The 27,160-nt window shown below is 41.9% G+C and overlaps 1 protein-coding gene and 1 pseudogene across 2 annotated transcripts in view; one reads left to right on the top strand and one right to left on the bottom strand.

Moving 5' to 3' along the window:
• The window catches only part of DCUN1D4 (DCN1, defective in cullin neddylation 1, domain containing 4), a 73,613-nt gene that overhangs the window by 45,892 nt on the left and 561 nt on the right, over positions 1-27,160 (bottom strand). For both annotated transcript variants that reach the window (XM_011960050.1, XM_011960051.1), the window contains exons 2-3: positions 6,763-6,833; positions 6,564-6,603 (exon numbers count right to left, since the gene is read on the bottom strand). In XM_011960050.1, coding sequence (XP_011815440.1) covers positions 6,564-6,603; positions 6,763-6,833 — 111 coding nt within the window. The remainder of the gene's footprint in view (positions 1-6,563; positions 6,604-6,762; positions 6,834-27,160) is intronic.
• LOC105524688 lies at positions 4,779-5,263 on the top strand (annotated as a pseudogene).

Below are 27,160 nucleotides of genomic sequence, written 5' to 3'. Positions count from 1 at the left end.
CAGATAGGATTTTTTAAAAGACATATTCAATGAATGTTTGCTTCTTAAAATAACTCTGTGATGTTTTTATGATTAAAAATACTTAAATAGAAATAATTTCTACAAATTTGTATTTATTTGTATCATTAAATTTAGACTTCACTGACTCAGAACTTGTATCTTTGCATTACTTGACTTTACAAGTTTATCTTTAAGCTACAAAAAATATACAAATAACATAAACAAGAATGTTATGGAATATTTATCTGCTTCGGAAAATGAGCTATTTTAAGCATTTTAAAGTACCTACTTAGGTACAAACATCTGGCATTAGAGGTAGAAGCAAGACATTAAGGCTGATGTTTTAGTGAATCTGAAATCAATCCTCCTATCATTAGAAGCTCTTTCTTAATGTTTTGGTGTTACATGACACTTAGGAAAGCAATCAAAATTGTGTGCAATTTTTGCCCAAAGATTACTGTTTAAGTTCAGGTTCATTTCTTTTGGGTTCAGTGTTTCAAGAGAACAAATTAAATATTTTTTAATGGACCCCACCTGATTTCAAATAAATCAGTCAATGAATATAGCTTTTCTTCCCACATTAATCAGAAATACTGCCAACATTTTTTCAACAGGTCTATCCTAGTACTTATGACAGAAAGTTCATTCTAAAGGGCAACTTGAGTTCATCTGGTTCAGACTAAAGGCCCTTTATCATCTATCCAGCTTGCTATTTTCATAATAATTTAATTACGTAGCACATTTTCTTAACGAATAGTGCCTAAATATGTGCTTCACTTCCTTTTTTTTTTTTTTTTTTTAAATCTTTCTGCTCCGTGGTCCTCAAGTAAAAAAGAATACAAGAGGTCTACAAAATTAGAGAATATTTTTTACTTCTCCAAACTTAATACAAATAGATGTGCCAATACAAAAATCTCACTGTCTCATGTTTCATTTTAGTGAGCTGATTGTATCATAGCCTTGTTTCATTTACTAACATTTTACAGAGTTCATTCTGCCACTTCAGTACTTTTTATATAGCTATTTCACCTCACTTTTCATTGACCAATGTCACAAAGATACAGTTATTTAAGTTGATAAATAGATTGCCTCTTACGATCTTACCAGTACCTAATATTTTTATTTCATTTTCTTGAACAGATCATTGAACTGCTAAAGACAAAAGAATTTTTTCCTCTCTTTAAATACTTCTGACATCCATCATCATCCTTACTCATTTATTTATTTATTACTTATTATTTTTTATTTGAGATGGAGTCTCTCTCTGTAGCCTAGGCTGGCGTGCAGGGGCGTGAGCTCAGCTCACTGCAACCTCGGCCCCCCGGATCCAGGTGCAAGCAATTCTCCTGCCTCAGCCTCCCGAGTAGCTGAGATTACAGGCATGCACCACCATGCCCAGCTAATTTCTGTATTTTTAGTGGAGATGGGATTTCACCATGTTGGCCAGGCTGGTCTTGGACTCCTGACCTCGTGATCCACCAGCCTCAGCCTCCCAAGGTGCTGGGATAACAGGCGTGAGCCACCGCACCTAGCCTGATTGGCTTTTTAAAATTCACTACTATTTTGTGCTCCTTCTCCAAAAGTAGCCACTAATTCATTCTCTCTTTTTCATTTTGGTGGAATGAAGACTGGGACACATAAAAGAAAGGCGTGAGAGGAGACAGAGCAGGAAGATACCCAACCTCTGTGACGTAGGTTTGGCTCTTCTGCACACAGTAGCATTGCCCAGACTACTGTTAGGTCGAGAGACTCACAGAAGTACTACAATGACTCAACTTTCTCAGATTTCTAAACATCATAGATTTTATGTTGCTCAGTTTTTAAAGTATACCCTGTTGGGTACAGGAATCACAAGTGATGCTATAAGCAGATGGGAAATGTTAATGAAGTTGACTACTCCAAGAAATTACTAACACTAACTGACATTGACTGGGCACTTACAAGGTACCAGGCAATAAACCAGCACGTCATACTGATGGCAGCAGCAGCCGTCTGGAGCAATCACTGCCATGAGGTGGGCTGCAGTGGAGGAGGAGCAGCAGGTGCTGCACACTCCACGGAGCTGGGAACAGGCAGGAGCCCCACCCTGTTCTGAGCTGTGGGGGCAGGAGTCTCGCCCTCCCAGGCACAGCTGCAGCCGCCCAACCATGGCTGCAGACCCAGGCATCCCTGCACTCTCAGGGACTGGGAAAGCTCCCTGCCCCCACAGCCTCAGAAGCGACTGCTTCTACTTCCTGGCATCTCCCCACTCCAGGTGCCTTGTCCAATATCAGAATAAAGTTGAGGCTGAGCCCAGGCACTGTTGTGACCTAACCAGGCGTGCACATGCTTGGGGCAGCACTAACACACCAGCCCCCTGCCGCCTCAGCCCCCTTCAAACTTTGGGCACCAACAAGCATGAAGGGGAGGCTGGGCGGGTGCTGAGAGAAGCTTGGCGCAGACCTGCAGGTGCCGCTTGGCACAAACAGCCTGAGCGCCAGGTGCACCATGGATGGCAGGCTGATGGCAGCAGGAAGCAGACAGGCTTCTGGGCAGAAAGGGGTGGGTCTCTGGTAAATCCTCACCTTCAAGCCTGGAATGGCCTGAAGCCTGGAGGCTGGGCTGCCAGTGCCAGGGACTAGAGTGAGAACTTCTTGTGCTTTTTCCAGGTCAGCTCATGGCCGCCCATGGACCAATCAGCACACGCTTTTTCCCCTCTGAAGCCCATTAAAAATCTCAGACTCTGCCAGACTCAGGCAGAGGACAGGACAACCTGCCTGCAGATAGGAGCTACTCACTCCAGGTCTCCTCTCCGCTGAGGGCTGCATAGATGTCGGGATGACCTGCCTGCAGAAAGGAGCTACCCACTTTGGGTCTGCTGAGAACTGTTCTGCCACTCGATGAAGCTCCTCTACACCTTGCTAACCCTCTAGTTGGCTGCATACCTCATTCTTCCTGGATGTGGGATAAGAACTCAGGTTCCACCAAATGGCAGGACTAAAAGAACTGTAACACAAACAGGGCTGAAACACACCCCTTGCCACTTGCCACATTGTGGGCGGCGAAGAGAGAAGAGCTGCAGCCCTTTGGGGAGCTCAGACCTAGGGGCTCCTTGAGCCAGGGCTGTGACACCCTCTTTGGGGTTCTGTGGTTCCTAGAGTCTCCAAGCTTCTGGGTGCCACCTTGTTCCCCTCGTCCAGGTGCAGGTGCATGCAGTACATCTGGTCCAGCTGCAGCCTCGCACAGAGCTGGTGCCGGTACTGGCGCCCGTGCTGGCACCTGGCGCTACTTGCCCCACTGCAGCAGCCAGCATTCCTGGCTGTGTGCAGTGATTGGACCGGGTGCTCGCTCGCTCACACTGCTCGCCACTCCATGCCTAACTCGCACTTGGCAGGTGTGGGATCCAGGCCAGTAGTGCGAGCTGAGTGCAGCCTTCCTGGCCAAGTGGGTGGAAGGAGCCCAGTAGATATAGGCAATACTCAGGCAGAGGGTGCCACCAGCCACAGAATTTTCTGGCTGGCGAAGCAACACCCAAGAATCCCATGAAAAGTACTCCCAGTATTGGACATATCCACTGTAACCAAAGCAAAAGTGGAGGCATGAGTCCAAGTATACTTTCATTTAACTGAATTTCAACTGCCACACTTTGGGTTAAATATTTACATGCAAAATTACTATAGTAACAATAATTATCTAATTCAAAAGTTCAAAAGTAACTATTAAAACTGGTCCAGAAGTTATATTCCTGCATTACTGGCGGTGGCTAAAACTTAAACACGTACGTGTACATAAATCAACAGAAGGAAGGAACATATTATAAAATATCCATTGATTGGAAAATTACACAGCCATTAAAAAAGAAAGCAGATACTTTATAAATGTGTTAATATGAAAAGATCTCGAAGACATACTGAGTGACAAAGCGGCAAATATAAATATACACTTGTATTTAAGGAAAAAATACATCATCATCATCATCATTTAGTTAACAAACAGAAGAAACTTAAGTTACCTCTGGAAAGTCAAACGTGGACTACTAGTGGGGGATGGAAGCTAGGGGTGATAAACTGGGACAGAAATCTTCACTTTTTGTTTTATATTTTTTCAATACTTCTTTCAAAACCACGCGGACATACTGCTTTTAAAATTATTAAATAAATTGATTTTGACTGTCCTTGAGTTGATCTATATTTGCCAAGACGGAAGGATCAGGTGAAGGGACCCTTAGTATCCCTGAACTCCTAGAACACTCCTGGCACAGTCTCTGCCCCTCTGTCTCACTCCTTTCCCCTGGAAGGAGTACTACCTGATCTAAGTGCTGAGAGACTGAATGAGCAAAGAGCCTAACCCCTAGAACTCCCTTTCAGATCTGCCTGCCAGTGGAGCAAGCTGAAAGTCATAATGCAGGGTGTGAAGGGTCAGCAGGGGTGCTGGCTTGTGCTTATGTAGTTGTGACAGTGATTCAGGTGAAATGCTGAAAGTCTTGTGCATTCTTGCTGCACATCTAAGTTGTGCTTTCAAAAAACACTGTTACTTCAGTCTCCATCTTACACCTAATTTTCAATTGATTTTGAACCAATTTAGAGGAGAAGGTGGGGACAGTCCTAAATCTCAACAGCCCCCAAAATGCACCATTAAATGAAAAAGAAAAACACACTATAACATATACAGTGTGATATCACTGATGCTAAATAAAAAGCCACTACTATAAACATATATGCATGCATACAAATGTGAGAAAGGATCCTGTACCCTCTCATTCCCACGGCTCTCCCCTTCGCTTACCTTCTTGTACTGCCATGCCCTTCTCTAAAGAGATACCTGCCATTTCCCCCAGCAAGCTCTCTGGCCTGTGGAGGAGGTCAGCATGCAGCTCTGCCTTGCCCAACTCTCCAAGCATACCACAGCCTGACCTGAAGGCCTGCACAGGCTGCAGGCTATGACCTGTACAGTGCCTATGATGATATAATACCACCTATGGAGAAAGTTCTTGCGAACAGACATTTAGATAGCTCCTCCTTCCAGATGTTGTGGAAGAGTAGCTCCACACTGGCTTCACTGCAAAACACTTTATAGATGTAGGAGGTGGTGTCATAGAGGAAGATTACAGAGGAAATGTTGGTGCTGTACTGTTTAATTTTGGTAAAGAAAAGTCTGAAGTCAAAAAAGGTGATTGAACTGCACTTCATCTGTGAACAAATTATTTACCCAGAAATAGAAGTTCAAAGCTTTGGATGATACTGAAAGAGGTTCAGAAGGTTTGGGTTCCACTGGAAAGAATTAAAACTTATGCTAAGAATAGAAAATAAGAAACCATACCTTTTTCTTAAAAAATAAAGAGTTTTTGCTTTGAAAAAAACGTCTGAAAGAACCAATGTTAAACCGTGTGCTGGCAGATAGTGATAGGATTAGAAGACACTTTTCAGTCTATTTACTTTTGTGCTATTCAAAATCCCCAACAAGCACTGCTATGGCCTCAATGTTTTTGCCCATCCAAAATTCACATGCTGAAATCTAACCCCCAGTCTCTTAGTATTAAGAGGCAGAGTGGGAGGCAATTAGGTCAGGAAGGTAGAGCCCTCATAAACGGAATTAGTGGCCTTACAAAAGAGGTGTGAGGAAGGTGCCTGCCGCTTCTGCCATGTTAAGATGCAGTGAGCAAGAGGCACCATCAGTGAGGAACAGACCCTCACCAGACACAGGATCTGCTGGTGCCTTCACTTTAAACTTCCCGGTCTCCAGAACCATGAACAATCAAGTTCTATTGTTTATAAACTACCCAGTTCAAGGTATTTTGTTACAGCAGCCCAGACTAAGACAAATTTCAATTCATCTATTACTATGGCCATTTTCAAACACTTTAAAATGTGTTTTAATAATTTTTGCTGGGAGTTTAGTAACTATAGATCAAATGCAAGTTTCTGAACTTTATGACTACTAACAGTTGAGAGAAGTGGTTCTCAAATTGTGGTCTCCACACCAGCTCCATCAGCACCACATAGGAGCAAACTCTGGGGCCCCACCCCAAGTCTACAGAATGAGAAACTCTGGGGTGGAACCTAACATCTGTACTTTAAACAAGGCCTCCCCGCAGGTGATTATAATGCCAGTTAAACTCTGAGAACCACAGACTTAAGAGGACACCTTATACTAATCAAGCTTCAATTTTCCAATTCCTAAATCCTCAGTAACTATAAACACATACATACATACACATTAAATAATTTTTCAGCTCAATTTCTCAAATATTTGTGGAATACCTTCCAAACTGCATTACTGTAGCACCTTTTTAGTATAAATGAAAATACTGTAGTAGAGAAAAAATGGTATCTTGAAACAACTATTCAAGAAAATCCCAAGCCTCTTTAAAGGCATTAAAAAGTGCTTCCAGAAGAGATTTCCTACTGGGAAGAAGCTATAACATGGCTGCCTTCATTACTCCCTGAAAAACAACCTCAGCCAAGGAACAACTTGTTAATGGAGTACATTATGACAATACAGCGCATTCATAGCTAGTATTTCTCTTTCCTAATTTTATATTAAGAAGTTATTTAAAATTAAGTAGTGTTAGCATTTACAGATACCTGTTTGGTGATCGTCTTGGCCAATGTCTTCTGTTAGGTTCTGAAAGAAATATGTTCGTTATTATCAAGAAATCACACACTGTTAGCATTTTCATAAACTGATACCCTAGTATCTAGAATCTAAATTTTTATCAAATACTCTTATACAAAATGACTACTTTAAACAGTTGGTAATTTTGTCTTTAAAAGAATGACTTACCAGCTTATTAAGGGTGTGGTAGATCTTATGAATATTTGCCAGTGTTGAGAGATGAGAGTTCAGCTGAAAATCTTGAAAAGAAAAAGGAAAAATGTCAGCCTCATTTATTTCCAATACCGTAAAAAAAAAAAAAAAAAAAAAAACACTCAGAAAACAAGCAAATGTTTTGATATAATTAAATACTATTTCAATTAACTTGACACTAAATTGTTTTAAAAACATGCAATTAGTGACCTACCTCCTAGAAATAGTCTGACAACAAAGTTAAATTCCCAACCAAATGTTAAAGTTCATGAAATTTTCATGTGAATTCTAAAGTAAAACAAAAAATACTTCAGTAGTTGTAAAATCCTGTCAGCAGTGAACTTGAACTTAATAGAAAGACATCAATGTTACCATATTAAACAAATCATAAAAACAGATTAGTCTCAAATGAAATGTTCACTTTCCCCTTTCTTCTCTAGAATTACTGGTATAATTAAGTAAGCTCATGGCAAGAAAATGATAGAAAAGCATCTCATTAGTATTTCTTTTTTCTTTTTCTTTCTTTTTTTTTTTTTTCGAGAGAGGATCTCACTATGTTGCCCAGGCTGAAGTGCAGTGGTGCAATCACGGTTCACTGCAGCCTCAACCTCCCAGGCTCAAGTGATCTGCCTGAGCCTGCAGGGTAGCTGGGACTACTAGTGTGCACCATCATGCACGGCTAATTTTTCTTTTCTTTTTTTTCTTGTAGAGACAGGGTCATTCTATGTTTCCGAGGCTGGTCTTGAACTCCTGGGTTCAAGTGATTCTCCTGCCTCAGCCTCCCAAAATGTTGGGATTAAAGGTGTGGGCCACCACACGCATCCTCAACTTCAAGTAAAGTATGTTTGCATACATATTAGGCAATAAAAATGTAAGCTGAAAGTTTATTAATAATTTCATATGTAAGCACCACCGGAAGTATTTTCATAAAATATCAGGATTTACACTAGTTCCTTCTTTCCTATTAGTAAAGGTTAGTATGAAAATGACCATGAAAAGATATTGTAACCCTCCAAGTTATACCATTCTGAGGCAAAGAAAGAAAAAAAGCACCCTTTACTGAAACATTTTATTTAGGACACGTATCAGATCCAAAGAACAGACCCAAAGAGCAGGTGCTACAACATCAGGTGTCTGTGCGTGGGCTGGATCCTCTGGGCTGCTACTCTGAACCCTGAAAGCAAGCTGACTTCCCTGTTCACAGTTAGAAAGCTTTACTTTCTCTTCTAAAGCTTGTTGGGCATCCAGTTCTGAGTAGGTCTGCAGGGCAGAGGGGTTGGTAGAAGCAGAGCCTCTGACATTCACATGCGGTGTCAGGAACAGCAGGCCATACCTGTATACATACACGTGCATGTGCACTGTTCACAGTCATAGCCAACTAGAATGGTCCCAAAAACCAGTGTTTTGTGCTGAGAGACAGCCAGAGCAGGGCCTCAAGCTCTAAATGGTCCTCCAATACAGATATGCATGAATTTCTTAGCATCCGAATAGCCTAGCCATGCTTAAGGTAAAAGATGACATAATGTGGCTCAGAATCTGGATTTTTCATCTAAATACAACTGCACAGAGGTTTAGAAAAGTATGTGCATTGTATACTTATTTATTTACATTTATATTTACTAAACAAGAACAGGGGTAGAAGCTAGAAGCAACAACCCTCTCGCCAGCAAGAGGCATCTCAGGACCAGCAAGAGGTGCTGAGGAGCTTGAACATCCAACTCTTGCACCTCCACCTGATCTACTACCAAGCCATAGCCCCTTTTTTGTACTCTCTCAGATTAAATATAGGAAGACAAATGATACATTCCATTATCACCTTAAAATATGAAGTTAAACTCTTGGGCTACCAAAAAGACAAAAAGCAAAAACAGAAAACTTTAGGCTCTGCATTCTCTTTTCACTGAGGACAAGGGAGGGGAGAGAAAAAGGGGCTTGCTAAAAGCTATTCCAGCAATGAAGTCTCTTCTAACTCTCCAGGCTATGCTTTTGTCATTTCACCACCCTGCTGTTAATTCAACTCCCAAAATTTCCATAAGAGAATCTAAATAAACCAAAACTGTGGTATCTTTCTCCCTCCTTTATATAAATATGTAAGAAGTAGACAAGACAAGAAACAAGTTAACCTCAATCTGGAATTCCAGGACTTTCGTGGGCTGGGCCCAACTCATACTCCAAACATCTTCACCACCCCACTCCACAAAACCCTTCCTTCCAACCCTATATTCTGCTCACTGCCCTTCCTACACACAAGAGAATTCAAATGTGTGCACACACATGCGCACGCACACACACACACAACCACTTTATTCCTGTCAAAAATCCACTTTGCTTCACAACCTGAGTCTGGAGTCTTAACAGCTGGTTCAAATTTAACCTAATTCCCAATTTTCTCATCTGTAAAATGAGAATAAAAAATTCTCCTTCCTAATGTTGTTGTATGGTTGAAAATATTTATCAGACACCTATTACAATGCCTAGGTATGTCAGGTACCCATTACAATACCTGGAACATAGTAAGTGCTCAATAAAAGACATCAATTCCCACTATATTTACTTACACCATTCTCCATACCACACAGCTGTCTAAAATAGTCTCTAACTTTTCCTCAGTCCGATTCTCGCCTCACATCAATGATCCCAAGGTCAGAGCTTCCTCTGTAATTGAGGCAGGTGGCCTGGTACATCTTTATAGCCTATGATGGTGATAGAATTTGGATATATCTCCATCCAAGTCTTATGTTGAATTGTAATTCTCAATGCTGGAGGTGGGGCCTGGTGAGAGATGTTTGGATCATGGGGGGGGGATCCCTCATGGCTTAGTGCTGTCTTTGAGACAGTCAGTGAGTTCTCACAGGGTTCAGTCATTTAAAAGTGTGTCAGACCTCCTCTCACCCTCTCTCTCTCTCCTGCTTTCACCATGTGATGTGCCTGCTCCCCATTCACCTTCCTCCATGATTATAAGCCTCTCTGGAAGCCAAGCAGATGCCAGCACCATACTTCCTGTAAAGCCTGCACAACTGTGAGTCAATTAAATCTCTTTTCTTTTTTTTTTTTTGGAGGCGGAGTCTCGCTCTGTCGCCCCTCAGCTCACTGCAAGCTCCGCCTGCCTGGTTCACACCATTCTCCTGCCTCAGCCTCCCGAGTAGCTGGGACTACAGGCGCCTGCCACCTCGCCCAGCTAGTTTTTTGTATTTTTTTAGTAGAGACAGGGTTTCACCGTGTTAGCCAGGATGGGCTCGATCTCCTGACCTCGTGATCCGCCCGTCTCGGCCTCCCAAAGTGCTGGGATTACAGGCTTGAGCCACCGCGCCCAGCCCTCTTTTCTTTTATAAACTACCCAGTCTCAGGTATTTCTTTATAGTAATGCAAGAATGGCACTGCTACTTATATACCAGCAACTGATGTTCATAATGTTGACTGCAGATAATCACAACACACAGGAACAAAAATACAGATATTATGTTTAAAATCAGGTTCCACATATGAAGTTTTACTTTACTTAAAGGCAACAAGAGTAAACAGGTTCATTTTACAAATACATAATATATGTCGGCAATTCTCCATTTCTATATCCAATCCCTATTGCTACCACACCATCATCACTTCAACCAAAAAAACAAAAAGGAAAAGGAAAAAATGAAACCAGTAACATGGATAATTTTTCTTTTGTCTCATCAACATAAGGAAAAGTTAAGAAGACACAAATTCAGGAGAAGAAAAAGACAAAATTAGCATTAAAAAATAGATTCACAAAGGTTACCACACATTGGATTTACAGTTCATGTGTTCAATACTCATGGCAAGTAATAGACCTTGAAATCTAAAGCAGATTTCACCTCCTTAAGGCATAGATGTTAAGGATAAAGATCAAATGCTTTACCGAGAATGTATTCTGGAAAGCACTAACTGATACATAAAAATCTCCTTCTGCTCATATTTCAATTCCAAAGGATAAATGCTAGGTTTTGACTGCATTCCATGATCAAATGGCTCTCCAAAGTAACGCAATGTTGAGTCTGACTCTCCTGTGCGACACAGCAACTCTATAGTCTGTATTAAAAGCAGCAATCAGCTCTGCAAAGGCAGAGCGTGCTTGATAAATAGCTTGTCTACGTTATCTTCTGGACTTTCTTAAAACTACCAACAACTGCAGATTGGGCATAAACTTGTCTGGGTTATCTGGTTGTTTTTTGTTTTTTTTGGCTTGTTTTAACTACCATTTGCTGTGACCTACACAAAAGAAAAAAAAGAATGCCACTGAGAGTGTCAAAGTCCATTCCCCCAAACTACTCTAGGTAAGAGAACTCCACAATATAGGCAGAGACATAAACATTAATAAAACAATTATTGATAAGTTCAGACAATGACTGTCAATTGAAAGAAACAAAAATTAACAGTCCTAATAGTTTACTCTCATAAGAGGGTTAGAAACAGAATTTAAATCGATAAAAAGCAAAAACTTCCCTTTATACCATAGTCACTTGTAAAATATAACTGGGACAAGATCTCAATTATAATGGCAACAAAAAGCAATAATACGTATAGGAATAAACTCCAATATGTACGATTTTATTGTTCAAAATGAACAATAAAAGTTTACTGAAAGATATTCACATAGAAAGATATTTCTGGAATAGAAAGACCCAATGTAAAGCAATCTCTTCTCCCTTCACTAAACCACAAATTAATGAGATCAAAATTCCTATTCTGCTGGCTCCCCAGTTCTCCTCCCCAAAAAAGAGGTGAGGAAAAGAAGGAAGTCAGGCAAGCTTGGCAGACTGACTCTAAAGTTCATCTGGAGAAATAAACATGTTAGCCCTGCCAAGAAATTGTTGAAAAAGAAGAATGAGGATGAACTTGCCCTATCAGATATCAATACACAGTATAAAGCAGAGCCCGGTAAACTCTGTGTGAAGGGCCAGATTGTAAATATTTCCGGATTTCTGGCCCATACAGTCTCTGTTGCAACTACACTGCCATAGTAGCTCAAAAGCAGCCATAAACAATACATAAATATGGCTGCTTTCCAATAAAGCTTCATTTATAAAAACCAGGTGGTAGGCTGGATTTGGCCCATGGGTCACTGTCTGCCAAGACCTGGTATAAAGGTACAGTAATTAAAATGTTATACTATGTGTGCAAGAAGAAAAATCAATGACAGAGAGCTGACAAACATATACGTATAAATATGCATAAACATATAATTAAGTGGCATTTCAAACTCAATGGAGAAGAGATAATAATTCAGTAAACAGAGGGGCAACTGGTTAGCATGTAGAACAAATTAAAATTAATTCCACCTCACCCAACAGTTACAGATGGAAGGGGAAGCTGTTCAAAGCAAAAGAAAACTTATTATGGGCTCAGGGCCTTGTACACTCTGCATCTACTAATCTCTCCAACCTCATCTTCTACCCATCTTCCCCTTGTTCATTCTACTCAGCCACAGTGAGTTTCCTACTGTTTCACTAACACTCCAAGAACACTCCCACCTCAGGGCCTTTGCACGTGTTGTTCTCTTTACCTTGAGTCCTCTTCCCCCTAATAACAATATGGTTGCTCTCATACTTCATCAGGTTTCCATTTAAATATCACCTTTGATGGATATGTTAATTAGCCTGATTTGATCACTCCACAATTATGCACATATCAAAACATCACATTGTACTCCATAAATATATACAATTATTTGTCAATTAAGATAAAATTCTTAAAAATCAGCTCCTCACATAACCTTGCCAGATCAACAGAGCCCCCTCTTCACTCTATCATCTTACCATGCTTTGCTTTTCTTTACAGCATTAATGCCATCTGACATTATATATTTGTCATCATCCTCTCCCACTAGAATGTAAGCTCCACAAGGGCCTGTGAATCCTGCTTGAGCATTTAGATTTCATCTCCTAAGGATCTGTACTTCGAACAGGGGCACCAGAGACCATGCAAACGTAATGACAGGCATGGCACATTGCAGCAGCATCAATTCTAATCAACAATAATATGACAATCTTACATTAGAACAAACATAATCCCCACATCAAGCTGTGCTCCCGGAATCCTGAGACAAGTTAATTCACCAAACTCTGCACAAGAAAACATTGGTGGGAAGTCTGAGAAGCACTCCTGTGAGTCTTGGTGCCATGGAAGTGTTCTGATCAAGAGAGTTATTTAAAAAGATCACTCTAGGACAAGTGTGCAGCAAAGATGATGGGTGATCTGAATTTAGAGTGGCCATTTATGGAGATGACTAGAAGTGACTGAGGTGGGAAAGGATTAGGGCCGTTAGACAGTGGCTGTAAAAGTGGAGAGGAGAGCCTCTGAGTACACTGGAGTTACAGAAAATAGACATTTAGCTCACACAAATTCAACTCTTCTCATTTGGTCAAAAAAAAAAAAAAGGAAGAAGCAAGATGAAAAGAAATTTCAGTTGTCTCATTAACTGCCCACCCCTTAATGAGCATGAGGCGTGACACGTGAATAGTCACTCCATTGGTCTGTTTCCACACGCCAATCAGATTTTGTGCATCTCACAATATGGTATGAGTTGAGTATTTAAAGTGATGTATTTTCATAAAACATGGTCCCTAAACTGAAGTTGAAGCCAAGGCCAGATGCTCAACTGGTGCTCAAATAAACAGCCAGTGATCTATTCCAATGCTGGAGGAAGGAATGGGCTGTGCTGGATTCTTCTGAGGCAGCTTCCAAAGGGGAATCTTCTGCAAGTGTTTCCAGTGGTATTTTTAACACCAATGATCTTCACCTTACATAGGGACTTTAGAACCAATCACTATATAAAATGTGACTGCATTGTAAGGAAAAACTAACAGGACTGCACGTGAGAGATGAGAGCGAGTGAGGCACTCAATGGTTCATGTTCTTTTGTCCAATTCTCATTTTATTAGTTTGAGCAGAGTCAGAGAGCTAGCTATGGCCAAGCTGGGCAAAACTCCTATCTTCTAACTCCCAATCCAAGGCTACTTCTTCCATTCTAAATTATTTCCAATCAAAGCAAAAATATCAATTTATCTTCACACTCTGTAATAGGAAAAAAGCAGCAGCATTTCCTACCCAAAGCTGCCAATAAGCAAGCACACACTTAAAATAATTTAGTATTAAAGAAAAAAATTTTTAAACTGCCTGAGTCTAAAACAATTCACCATTTTCCCCCCAGGGAAATAATGGTACAGAAAAGATTTAACACCAATGTTAAATTTCTATTTTTAAGCACAATTCACTTTTCTGGTCACTAAAGCGTCATCAAAGTGTTTTATTATTAAACTCCAGCTGAGCAATTCTCTCAGGTATAAAAGTTTTAAATAGTATTATGGTCTTAATAAATGCTTTTTGATGACGATGAAAAGGATGAAATAAACCTATAAAGGTGGCAGAAGGAAAGGGCAAAATCATGACCATGTTATTGTCAAAAAAGCAAAACATTACTGGACAAAATTAAAGGTTACCATCTAATCGGCACTCATCTAAATGTCTCTGGAACAGAACAAGAACACAACTGAGGTACAGGGATCTGCCTCTCTAACTGGGATTCACCAGAGAATGCTTAGCTTAAGGGTGTTTCAAGCCATGGGTCACATGGCTCAGGCTCCTGAAAAGTCAATTTTATAACGTGATATGGGAAAACAAAAATTGTTAAAGCCAATGGTGCACTGTGGTTGGGAGCCACTGTTCAGATTTGCCTTGTTTCCTTCCTTCTAGAAATACATGCCCTCTTTTCCCATGAGTTTCACATAGACTAGGGATGAGAATGTCAACGATGTGGAGCAGACACCCATTCCAACCCACAAAGGATGCGTAACAACCACTTACTTGAATCACTGAGATGTTGTATTTGCTATTGCAGCATAAAAGAAAAAAAAAAAATTCTAGTCCTCACAAGGCTCTACGGGATCTGACCTAAGTCATCCCAATACATTATCCTTGCCTACTCCATTCTAGCCACACAACTCGTGAATATTCAAGTGAATTCCTACCTCGGGGCCTTTGCATTTACTGTGCCCCTCAGTCTCCTTGACCCTTGATGTTCACAGGCTCAACAGCTATCTTTCCTGACATATTTATTTAAATATCACCTCATCAGAGACGTCTCATCTAATTTCTTTATGCAAAATAGTATCTCCATCTCCCAGTGGATTTAGATTATTTTTCATAGCACTTACACCTTCCTGATATTAATAGCTTTGTTGAAATATAATTCACATAGCATGCAATTCACTCATTATAGTGTAAAATTCAATTGTTTCAGTATATCCGGAGTTGTGCAAATATCACCACAATCTAATTATAAAAATTTTTATTAGCAGTCATTCCCCATTTCTCCCTTCACCCCTCTTCAGCCCTAGGCAACCACTAATCTACTTTCTGTCTCTCTAGATTTGCCTACTCTAGACATTTTACATTAGTAGAGTCATACAACAGGAAGTCTTCCATGATCCTGACGTTACATCACATATTTATTTATGTCTTTGTCACTCTTCCTAGAGCCCAAACTCCATGAGGATAGGGACTTCCTTTTGCTTTATTCACTACTCTATCCCAATATATTTTGGAGTATCCCTTATCAGAAATGCTTGGGACCAGAGCATTTCGGATTTCAGATTTCTTCAGGTTTTGTTGTTTGTATTATACTTACCAGTTGAGCATTCCTAATCCAAAAATCTGAAAAGCTACAATGAATATTTCTTTCCTGTAAGTGTAATGTCAGCACTCAAAAGTTTCAGATTTTGGAGCATTTTGGGTTTCATATTTTCAGATAAAGGGTATTCAACCTGTACCTACAACAGCGCAAACCTAGCACAAGGCAGGTACCAATAAACGGGGGAATAAATGCTTTAAAAATAGTTACTAAATTTAGCAACATGAAGGTTACTCCGTGACCTCAGAGAAGACTGCAATGACAGAACTGAGACCAGAACAAAGTGGGCTGAGGATAGTATGAATGATGAAGAAATACAAGACTATTTCAAGCAAAGACAACTTGCTCAGTAAGTTGGTTATAAAGGGGAGACTAGAAATGCATGTGGGTTTGAAGGAGTGCTGAGTTTGGGTTTTACCATGGCCGGATTTGAGCATGCTTAAAATGTTGCTATTAGTTTTGCTTAGTATCCTGGAGAGTTCCAGTAGCCAGAATGTGAAGAGGTAGGTCAGATCACAAGTCAGTGAAGATCTAATACACACTCAAAGATCATAGTACATATGTTTTCAAAAAGTACAAAATGCAATTTTAAGTAAAAAAGATCACATTAAAAATGAGTTACATCTCAAATAACCTGAAATATAAAATGTACCATAAAATAAAATCTATGTCAAAACCATAAAAAAGTAGTGTTTTAAATGATTTACAATACCAATTTACAACGCTGTATATTAACTGATAGTCACTAGCTATATGACATGGCACAGGTCTCAGTTTCATTTGTAAAAACAAATACATTCACATTTGAGACTAAATTATTAAAACACAAAGATCTGAAATGTTTTCTATACTGTAAACCTAGGAAAAACCAAAACCTAGGTTTATGGGTCAGTTTCATACTACATGTCCTTCATGGCTACAAGTAGCCATGATCATCACAGTGCCTGCCTCATAAGGCATGATCATCACAGTGCCTGCCTCATAAGGATATCATGAGGATTAAATGAGTTAATGCTGCACTGTGCTTCAAACAGTGCACGGCACAGGGGAAGCACTACCAAGTGTTGACTATTATGTCATAGGCGAGCAGGAAGGGTCTGTGCAATCTGCCTAGTGCAGTGCCCATGGGGGAGCTGTTGCATCTTTTGAGCCCCATCCCCACAGCCCAAAATAAACCCAGCTTCCTAATTAAGCTATTAATATTTAAATGAAACCATTGGCTACATAGTGGAATCACTTAAGAAGATTGAAAAACACCAAATACCAGGGTCCCAATCCAGATCAATCAAATAAAAATGGGTGTGGGGCACCACGTGCTTCTCAAGCAGCCCAGGTGATTCTAACATGTAACCAGAGAAGTAGATTCTATCCCGGACTCTCAACTCAATCCCTGGCCTGCCAGTAGCCAATCCACTCCTGGAACAACCTCAGCACCTCTAGACAGGAATCTAACTCATTCACCATACCCTATCAGCACATGACGAAAAGGCCAAGGTCCAGGAAAAAGATTGCAGAGATGAAAAGCAGGGTAAAAACTGAAAGAACTGAAAGTAGAAGGTGAGGAAGGTGTTAACTAACTTCATTCTCCTCATCAATAAATATTTGCTATTTACAAGGCACAAAAGCCAAAAGTCAAGGGAGAAAATTGATAAGGGAGCAGGTCATTCAAAGTGACTCAGCATTTTCACTGAACACAGATCCAAAATTAAAGCCATCCAAGCATAATGCTGCTGGCTTTTTCTTCCTCTTGCAGGACTCAAAAAAGGGGCTGCAAGAAGAAACCATCCGCCCAAGGGAGGCAGCATCCATCCATCGCCCACCACACTGCCTGTGCCTGCTGGTGCTATCCCAAGGGACTCAGTCACTTCAGGACACCCAGTCTGGCTGCACTCCCAATGTGACACGGTACAAAGGGCCCTAGCTTCATTCTCCTCACCCCACCTACCCACTGAAGGTGAGCACAAATAATCTGTGCTACCCACTGAAGAACACAGAATCACTGGGTAGTTCAGAGTAAAAATCCTTTCATTTCACTACTGTTAAATGAGCCCAGATTTTGGTTAAAGAATGTCAATCAGCTCTGATAACAGAAAGCCCTAGTTTGGAGTCAGAGCTCCAACTGAGTCCTAACTGAGTGACCCTGTACATGCTTCCAAACTTCACTGTGCCCGTGTCCTCATCCACAAAGCCGAAATAACAGAACCATCTTTGTGAGGCTACTGTGAGGATTATTAAATGAGATGGTGCATGTCAAGCACTTAGCACAGTGCTGGTCCATATTATGTGCCAACCAAGGTTAATTGTTTTCATCCCTATTATTACTAGAACGTAGAAGACACTGAGACAGACTGAACCTAGAACTGCAAAAAGACAGGGCAGAAGAGATCACAAGGTGATGGTGTTTAAAACTACTAATTCACTAGCTATTGGACTTAAATGTACAACTATCCCGTTTCCTGTTTAATTAATAATTAAGAAGTGATCTGTGGTTTAATTTTGGGAATTGCATATGTAGGACAAGACATTAAACTTACTCTAACCTACAGGAAAAAAAAAAGAGAAAAATAATTTCAAAAATGTTAAGCAAAAATGATGTTAGTAGTTGTTTTCTAGTTTTGCTGCAATGTCACTGAGATCTCCTATATTTAAAAATAACAAGTCTATTTAAATAAAATCTAAGAAAACTAAAAATGACTATTTCATTAGTTAAGAGTATGCAAATACTTTGCCACAATTCTTCAGTTTCCCACTTAAAATCAGTTTTTAAATGCCTACTCTCATTATAAGCAAACCAGCAAAAATGAGAGGGGATGAAGAAGAATGGGAAAGAAGAGACTCAGAAATCCCAGATCCTGATCCTGCTGAGACTCATTCCAAGAAGAAAAGAACCAAGAGATAATCACATCAACTGGCTCTGTTGATCATCATTCATAAGCCAGCGACAAAAGAAAAAAAAAAAAAGAATTCCAATATACATGCAGTGAATGTTCCAATCAGGGTTCAATGAAAAGCACAAACAAAATGTTAAGAATGATTTCAGTGGCAGTAAAGGGTTACCAAGACCACAGTCAGAATGCTTGAGTTAGAATCCCAATTCACCACTTATAAGCTGTGCGACCTTGAAAAGGTGAGTTGTCCTTTCTACACCTCAGCTTCCTCATCTGTGAAATGGAGATAATAACAGTCCCTAACTTATTGAGGGCTGTTGTGAGGATTAAATGAGTTAATGGAGGCAAAGCAGATGAGGCAAATCCAAGATTATCACTGAATTCGTGTTAGTCCCTCCCCATTCCCCTTTGCTCCTCCTCTCTCCCTGTGCCCCACTTCAGAGCTTTCTTCTCTCAGTTCCTTTCCACTCATACACTCTCTCCCTGGTGCCTCTTTTGAGTCCTTCCCACCGCCCCCCACCCCACCCCTGCCACCAGCTCCTGCCTATCCCCGCACCTCACCTTCCCCTCCACTCTAGCCTACCAAACACCCACCCTCTCCTGCTACAGTTCTCTGTCACCACCATGTTGTCGCTGGCCTTGGAAAGCTCCCACCTGACCCCATGTACCACCTGCACATGCACACAGATCCTGTTCTTCACATCATAAAACGTCAAAAGCTAAAACTCACATGACAACTGCTAACCATTCCCCACATGTTCTCAAAGCCCCCCTGGGCATCCATCTAACCTAGCAGGCATCACCATTCCATGCATCCAATTCCTTCTCTGTCTCCACACTGAACTCACTGAAGGAAGCTCCTGAAGTCCCGGTCTCCCCAACGCAGTCCTGCCTGTGACAGCAGCACCTGGCAGCAGAAAAACCCTTGAATGTCTGCTGAATGGCTGAGTGAGGGAATGCCTCATTTGGTTCTGTTCTTTCTTATAACCTCTTTTCTTCTCAAGAGTTATTTTTTAAAGTCTACCTAGGAGACTGTCATCACACAGTAATTACAAGCAACAAAAACATGTTATGTGTTTCATCTCATTTAATCCTTGGGACTACTTATAATCTTGCCTCCTACTTTCTTCCCCCCGCCTGCCCCCACACCTCTACTCTAAGCACCCCAGCCTCTACTGTTCCTCAAATACAGGCCTGCTCTCCACTCTGAGCTGCTGCATTTATGTTCTCTCTGCCTGGAATGGCCTCTCACCTCCATCAGGGCTTAGCTTAAAACCTCCTTAGTGAAGCCTTTCTTGGCTCCGCTATTTAAAATTACAACACCCTCCACACAACCCGACGCCCGCACACAGGGGTGCCTACATGCACTCCTTCCCTGCTGTTTTTCTCTACAGAACCTATCACCATCTGACAAACTACACAATTTACTTGTTATTCTCTGCCCCCTCCCCTACACCAGAATGAAAACTTCATGAAAGATGAAGAGCAGGTACGTAGTAGCTACCCAATAAACACTTGGTGACTGAACAACTCCACAGCCTTCAACAGGTAATTTTTAGGTGTGAGGGCTCTGAAGCCCACACAGAGCAGCTGGGTAACTCTCCTCCAGTCCCTCAGCTAGGAGATGACAGAGCAAGGATTTGAATCCAGCCATTTTGGCTTTCCTGCCTCCCAACATGACCCAAATAACAATTAAAAGACATCATCACATCCGTGGAGAAAACCCGAGCCCTGCATGTCTACAGGCCACAGAGAAGCCAGAAAAGCCATCGACTGGAAAGCTGCTCACCAGAACAAGTCATCTAACTCAAGACACTTCCATGCGGCAAAGTATTACTTATCAGATTGATAATTTATACAGCACTGATAGTTTTCCTTTAGATTTCATAGTTCAGTAAAAATGAGAGATTTATCATGCCTTTATTATACTGTAATATCCTCAGGAACAGCAAAGTGACAATTCATCAACTAACATGGAGGAGGCCTAAGATGACATATGTTAAAAGCCAACAATTATGGTAGTGGGGCAGGGAGAGAAGCACTGACTACAGGGGGGCCCAAGGGAACTTTTGGGGTAATGAAATGTTCTATATCTTTAGTAAATTCACCAAACAACACTTAAAATGAGTACAATTTTATAATACATAAAATTATACCTAAATAACGTTGACTAAAAAGGTATTTGGTACATCAGATGTAATTTTTGGCTAAACAAAATAAACATTCCACTAAAACACACACACACACGCACACACATATTTCTGTAGCTAATATTCCCATAGAGCCAAAAAAAAAAAAAATGCACAAGGAGTTACGTATTAGCTCCTAGGCATCCCAACTTTTGGGAGACAAAGAATTAGGAAAAAGCAGCAGTAAAGAGTGGTACATGATGAGACCCAGTGGGTTGGGCTAGTGTGTGGTTCGGAGTCCTGCCTGACCACCAGCAAACACAATTCCTACACCCACAGCTGGTACCGACTGTGTCCTCCTCCAGTCCTCTGGGTCACCTCTGACCAGAATGTACAGGCAGCCAGGATGAAAAAAACACATCACTGCTCTTCACAAGGGTTTCAACCACATATCTGATCAGCAACAGTGACAAGTCTGGATGCTGAAGTATTAGAATTCTTAGTGGAGAGCATCAGAAACTAATTCTAGCTAATTTAAACAAAAAAGGATTTATAAAAAAGGGGGAGTGCTATTAGACAGTTTGCAGAATCTCCCCCTGGTTATAAGGGCACACAGCAGACTGCATCATCATTGCAGCCACAACTAGACCTTGCCTCTAGAAGCAGCACGGCAGCCACCACTGTGCATCCCTCCAGAAAATGGTCACATGGGCTACTCTTCTTTCCTTGCCTCCAGCCTCAGGTTCACAGTCTCAGGTGAGTGTGTCTGAGAAGATCTGCCTGCTAGGGTAAGAATTCTTCAACCAGACAAAGAGTCAGGGCCCCACAAGACTGACAGTGTCCATTACAGATACAAATGGATTACTCCCCATCTCTGCAAATCTACTGATACAGGCCAGCAAAAAACTTCACAAGGAAAAAAAAAATCCTCAAAGGCAGAACTAGAATAAAGGATACCACAGGTAATGCTATTTGAAGAGGGCTGGGGTCTTTTTTATATCTAGTGCTTTACTCGGTACATTAGTTATAAGCGACAAGCCTATCTTCCTAGATTGAACATAACTCATTAACAGCATTTTCTGATTAAAAGCAATTCAAACCTGAAGTAGCAAATACTTTGCTACATCTAAAACTGTCATACAATGATTGTTAAAATACCTAATTCTATTTAAAATGTATTTCAGTGTTTTTCTTCTTAAAACACATTTTTAAATACATGTTCTGCTTAGAATACTTCTCAAGAGGTACTTTTCTTTTTTTTTTTGAGACGGAGTCTTGCTCTGTCGCCCAGGCTGGAAGGCTGGAGTGCAGTGGCCGGATCTCAGTTCACTGCAAGCTCCGCCTCCCAGGTTCACGCCATTCTCCTGCCTCAGCCTCCCAAGTAGCTGGGACTACAGGCGCCCGCCACCTCGCCCGGCTAGTTTTTTGTATTTTTTAGTAGAGACGGGGTTTCACTGTATTAGCCAGGATGGTCTCGATCTCCTGACCTCGTAATCCGCCCGTCTCGGCCTCCCAAAGTGCTGGGATTACAGGCTTGAGCCACCGCACCCGGCCGGAAGGAGGTACTTTTCTTAATGTAAATTTCAAAAGAAAAAAGCAAGCTATGAGAAGAATTAACACCAATCGAAGCTGACCAACTATAAAAACTTACCAGCATTTATGATTCATCAAAGAAAATTTTACTGTATAAATCTGAACTTCAATTTACAGTCTAAATGAAGAAAGACTTTGAGCGATCTCACTATATTGTTAACTTAAGAAATAAATCCTTAGGACCAGAATACGGATATAAAATAAAAAGAAGGGAAAAGGACAAACACTCTAGGCCCCTTAACATCAGACCTGTTAATGCTGCCTTCACCTTCTGCAGGTAGGATATTGACACGGGAGACCAGAAATGGATGTGTGCACATTCACAAACGCTCCTTCTGTTCCCTCAGCACATTACCAGCATTTTACTCTCTCCTTGAGAATTTCTCCATGCCACGTTCTCTAAAACTGATATTTGCATATATTTGAAAAAGAAATATTAGTTTGCATACAACTGACTTTGTCTAAAAAATGCAAAGAATGAATAGGTGAAAGCTTGTGTTCCTTGAAGAAAAATCTAAAGATAATGAAAGACAACAGCAGCAAGAAGAATTACTTTTCCTAGATAATGCACAAGTTATTCAATAGTTGATCATTTAAGTTCAATTCAATACATATTTGGGGACCTATGCAAGGCATCATGCTAGATGCTAAAGTGGATACTAGGTAAGACATGGTCCCAGATCTCAAAAAGGTAATAATCTAATTGGGGAAGGTAAATAAAAGTAAACAAGCAGTTATTGTTATATAACACAAAACTGAGTAACAGAAGGAAGCACTGCTTCAGAGATTCCATGGAAGGAGAGTCTGCCAGAGAGGGAGCACAGTAAAGAAAAATTCTAAAACAGCAGCACTGAGGGCAGCTGGAGACGGGTACTGTGGTGTGCACCTATAGTCTCAGCAACTCAGAGACTGAGGTGGAAGGACCCCTGAAGCCCAGAGTTCGAGTCCAGCCTAGGCAACATAACAAGACCCCACCTCTATAAAAAAAAAAGGAAGAAAAATGTATTGCTGGTTATTGTAACACGGTAAGAGAGGCTGTCTCAGACATAAGGCCATGGCAATAGGTATGGGAAAGAGAGGCCGGGCATGGGAAGAGATGCAATCTCTCCTTGCCACTGACCAGGGAAGAAGAGGATAAGAAATGTCCAGGATTTCAGTGTGGGTTATTAAAATTACTGTAGTTTCATTTACCAAATGAATAAAATGTGTTAGTTTTGTTCTCTTCTTTGTTTTGACTATTAAGAAGCTCAGTGCCAAATATTTCTAACATATGGCAAGTGTTTCTGTGTACCTTATAAGTCTATATATAAATTTTCCTTCTCTTGATAGGATTTTATCTATATTTAGCAAGTCACCCCTCATTCTTTTTAGAATAAGGCAGAAATTAAATCAACATAAAGGTTGAGACCAAGCCAGAGACAGCTGGCCGAAGTAGCTGGTTCAGGGATATAACCTGCAAGCTGCCAACCCAGCATATTCTTCTCACCCTTCTTCCACCCTATGAAAGGCCATATCTTACAAGAGATGCTGGAAAATGCCAGACATTCACTGCCTCAGCCTCCCTCACCGCTAGCAGTGGTACGAGATCAGTTCGATCCAATAACACTGAAATGGAACTCTCCAAAGTGAGTTTCTGCAAAAGACTTCTCCGTTAACAGGGAGTTATAAGGAAATATGCACCTTCCCTGCTTTCCAATCCAGGCATGATGTGTGGTGCTAGAGCAACCATACTGCAGACATGAGGCAAATGAGCCTGAGGAATAAAAGCTAAAACAATTAGAAGAAGAAAAAGATGCAAAGAGCCTAGATCATTAATGACATTATTAAGCCATTGCACCAGCTTTAGAACCAACTACTTCTAGGTTTCTTGCCACTGAACAATAATAAGCCCTATTATTTAAGCCATTAATTTGAGCATTGTATTGGCAAAGGCATCCTAACTGATACAACAAGAGATCATGATGAGGTCAGTTTCTCACAGGTTGATCTTTACACTGCTGAGTTAGAAGGGTTATTAGATATTATTAGTTATAATTAGCAGATGATGATGATTGAGATAATAATGTAAACATGTAGCCAGGAAGAAGGTAATAAGCCAAGAAGAGCTGCTGGGAGCAACTTAACATAAAAACAGAAAAGGAGATAATGATAAAGTTTGAAAAAATATGATTAAGTGTCAGTAGGGGTACATAGAGGTTAAGAACAGAGAAGAAGATAGAGAAAATGAGGCAGGCCTTCTTTTCTGGCAATGTTACAGACAAGATTACCTAAAAATCCTTCTTAATATAAAACAGTCAAAAATTCTACGTAACGTGTAAGAACCATCTGTTTAAATGAACAGCTAGGTTCACAAGAAAATAAAGGCCCCCCCCAAGGGCCAAAAATCAAAAAGGAACCTAAAAACCAGAGCAGAAAGTGTACAGTGATATTGTGTAGGAGCCTAGGGCTTTGGGGAATAGAGGGAGGTGGGCTGCATGCGTATAAAAAGCACCTGCTTTTTGGGATGTAACAGAACAAAAGAAAAAGGGAAAGCTATGACTAGCTTCATATTTTCTTTAAAAACACCATTTTGAAGACAATTATAGCTCTTGCATGTTTTTCAACCCATCACTTTACCCTCTGCAAGAAAAAATTCCAGAGTTAAATGCACATTTTTGTACATATTTATATACTACCAAGAGTTTCCTGGATATTTCACCACAAGATTATGTAAAATACGACAGATAGATATAAATGATCTCCACAAGAACACCACACACATTGCCCAATTTTTCACTCATCATGAAAAGAACCATCAAACAATCAAGTATCCAAGTTCAGTATATTTGTAATCACACCAAAAGGTTTACAAACCTTAGGACTTCTTGGTAATAATTTTATCATCAGAAAAATTACAATATTCTTCTAATGACCATGTTGACAATAGTTTCATAATATCTTATATTTTACATACAAAAATCTATCATCTCTGCATTAATCTTAGCCTTCTACATTACAGATTCTGGAGTGCCTTCCCTGTAAACAGTAAAGCGAACTGGTGAAGGATGTGATGTTTAGGGAGTCTACCTATGGAGAGGAAGGTTTCTAATATTAAGGAGAGAAGGAATTGCAGCCTGCAGCTAAAAACCAAGCAAGCAAACAAAAAAAAAGTCTTACGGTTCTCCACTTCTTAGTTTTCTTCTATTCTCATTTGCTTTCCAAGTTTCTTTGAAAATTGAAGACATCACATATCACCTTTGCTCACTTTCGTTATTTCCACCCTAAATTCCATTAAGCCACCTCCATCATTCATTTCAAGTGGGTTATTTTTTCAAACACCCCAAGAAATACCAACACATAGTCTACATTATCTTTACGAGGGTTACATCTACCTCCACTGTGTTCTCGTATTTATGTAAGGCAATGTTTAAACCCAGTGCTTACATACACTGGATGTCATAATTAAATATACCATTCTAAAGGTTGCTTTACATTGTATTGCTTCTTGAATGTTTTCCCACAACCTGTGCGTATGATGGTACTAGAACAAGCATTTATTCCGCGAGTGAGGCCAACAAAATGCAGGGGGAAATTCACTTGGGGATCAAGAACCCAAGCCTGAGAGGGCTGCGCCTGGCTTGGGCTCTCCCTCCCGCAAGGGAGAACGGCTGGGGAGCCACTCCGTTTCTGGGAACTCAATCGCCTCCCGAGAGCGCGCAGGGGCTGGCCTGGGAATAAAGCACAAGTTCTCCGAGCAGGAAGGCTCCGAGGGCGCGCTGCAGGCCGGGACTCGTTTCCACAGTTACCCACGTGCACCCAACCCAACCGCGGTCCGGCGCGGCCGCGACTACAAGTCCCAGAATTCCGCGGGACCACCTTTCCCCTTCACACCCGTTGACTGGAGACAAACCCTAAAGGAAACCCCTCAAGCACCCTCCCAGCACGCCTGGGAGAAGTAGCGCCCCCCGGGCGTGGCGCGCGGCCTAGGGCCTAGCCATCCCTCCAGGGAAGCGGGTTCCATGGTACCAACCCCCACACCTAATAGCCAGAAATTAGACAACTGCGTCACAGACTACCAAACCCACGGATTGCCAGGGACCCCGACATCTCCCCCGCGCCAAGCCCTGGACCTGGCCTTCAGGGCCCGACCCCTCCGGCTACTGTGTCGGAAAACCAGCAGCCCGCACCCCTGCCCTGCCTCCTAGTCCCACAGCCGGGACCCGCACCAGCGCCCACCTCGCTTCCCGCCGCCCCGGGGGAACCGCTGCCAGTTCCAACCTTGGGGCGCTTACCTCGTCCCCTCCACCTCAGCCCCACCCCCTCCACCTCAGCCCCGCCCCCTCCTCTCTCCGCACCCTGAAGCTTGGAATCCCCCCTCAAGGGACCATGCCTCGACTGGGAGAGGAAGCACCTCCCCTAATCACAGTCTGACACCCCCATAGCCCGGCTCCGGACCTAATCTGGACATGACAGTCCTCTTCCTGGCCAACTCCGCCCCACCTCCTCTTCCTCCCCGACTAGCCCCTCACCCCCACTTCATATTCTGTACCCCTGCCCCCACTCTGCCACCCTAAATCCTCCCCACCTTTTTCTCCTCTTCCTCCCAATCGCCCTACCGTTGTACACCTGCCCCATCCCATTACCTCAGTATCTTCCCCTCCTACCACTCTCCGCTACCCACCGCCCTTCCAACGCCCCTCCCGCCTCGCCGGACTCCCCAACTACCATTACACCCCAGTCCCTCCCACCACCTCGCTCTCCCGTTACATCAGCCCTCATCCCCACGCCCGCCCTCCTGCCCCACTCTGTCGCTGCCCCCATTCCCCCACTCCATTGTTCCCCCCACCCCCGCCAACCAGCCCTTCTTCCAATTGTCCCCGCCCCCGTGCCCCCCTCTCACTCACCCGCCTTTCTCACTGAGCCGCCCGCACCGCTCAGGCCTTTGGAAATCCTCACCCCTGTGCCCCGCTCGCTCGCTCGCTCCCTCCCTCCCCTCGCCGGTGCCACCCTCCCGGCCCTGCCCGCTAGAGCCCAATGCCGCCTCCATCTCCAAGCACCCCGGACACTTGGGTCTCGGCCCTTCTTCGCAAGTCCAGCTCTCCCTTCCCCCAACACTGAAACAGAGCCAATCCCCC

The sequence above is a fragment of the Colobus angolensis genome, unplaced genomic scaffold, assembly GCF_000951035.1.
Source record: "Colobus angolensis palliatus isolate OR3802 unplaced genomic scaffold, Cang.pa_1.0 Scaffold501, whole genome shotgun sequence".
In the NCBI taxonomy this organism is placed as follows: domain Eukaryota; kingdom Metazoa; phylum Chordata; class Mammalia; order Primates; family Cercopithecidae; genus Colobus; species Colobus angolensis.
The sequence above is the reverse complement of the archived record's forward strand: the minus strand, read 5'-3'. Positions and strand labels throughout refer to the sequence as shown.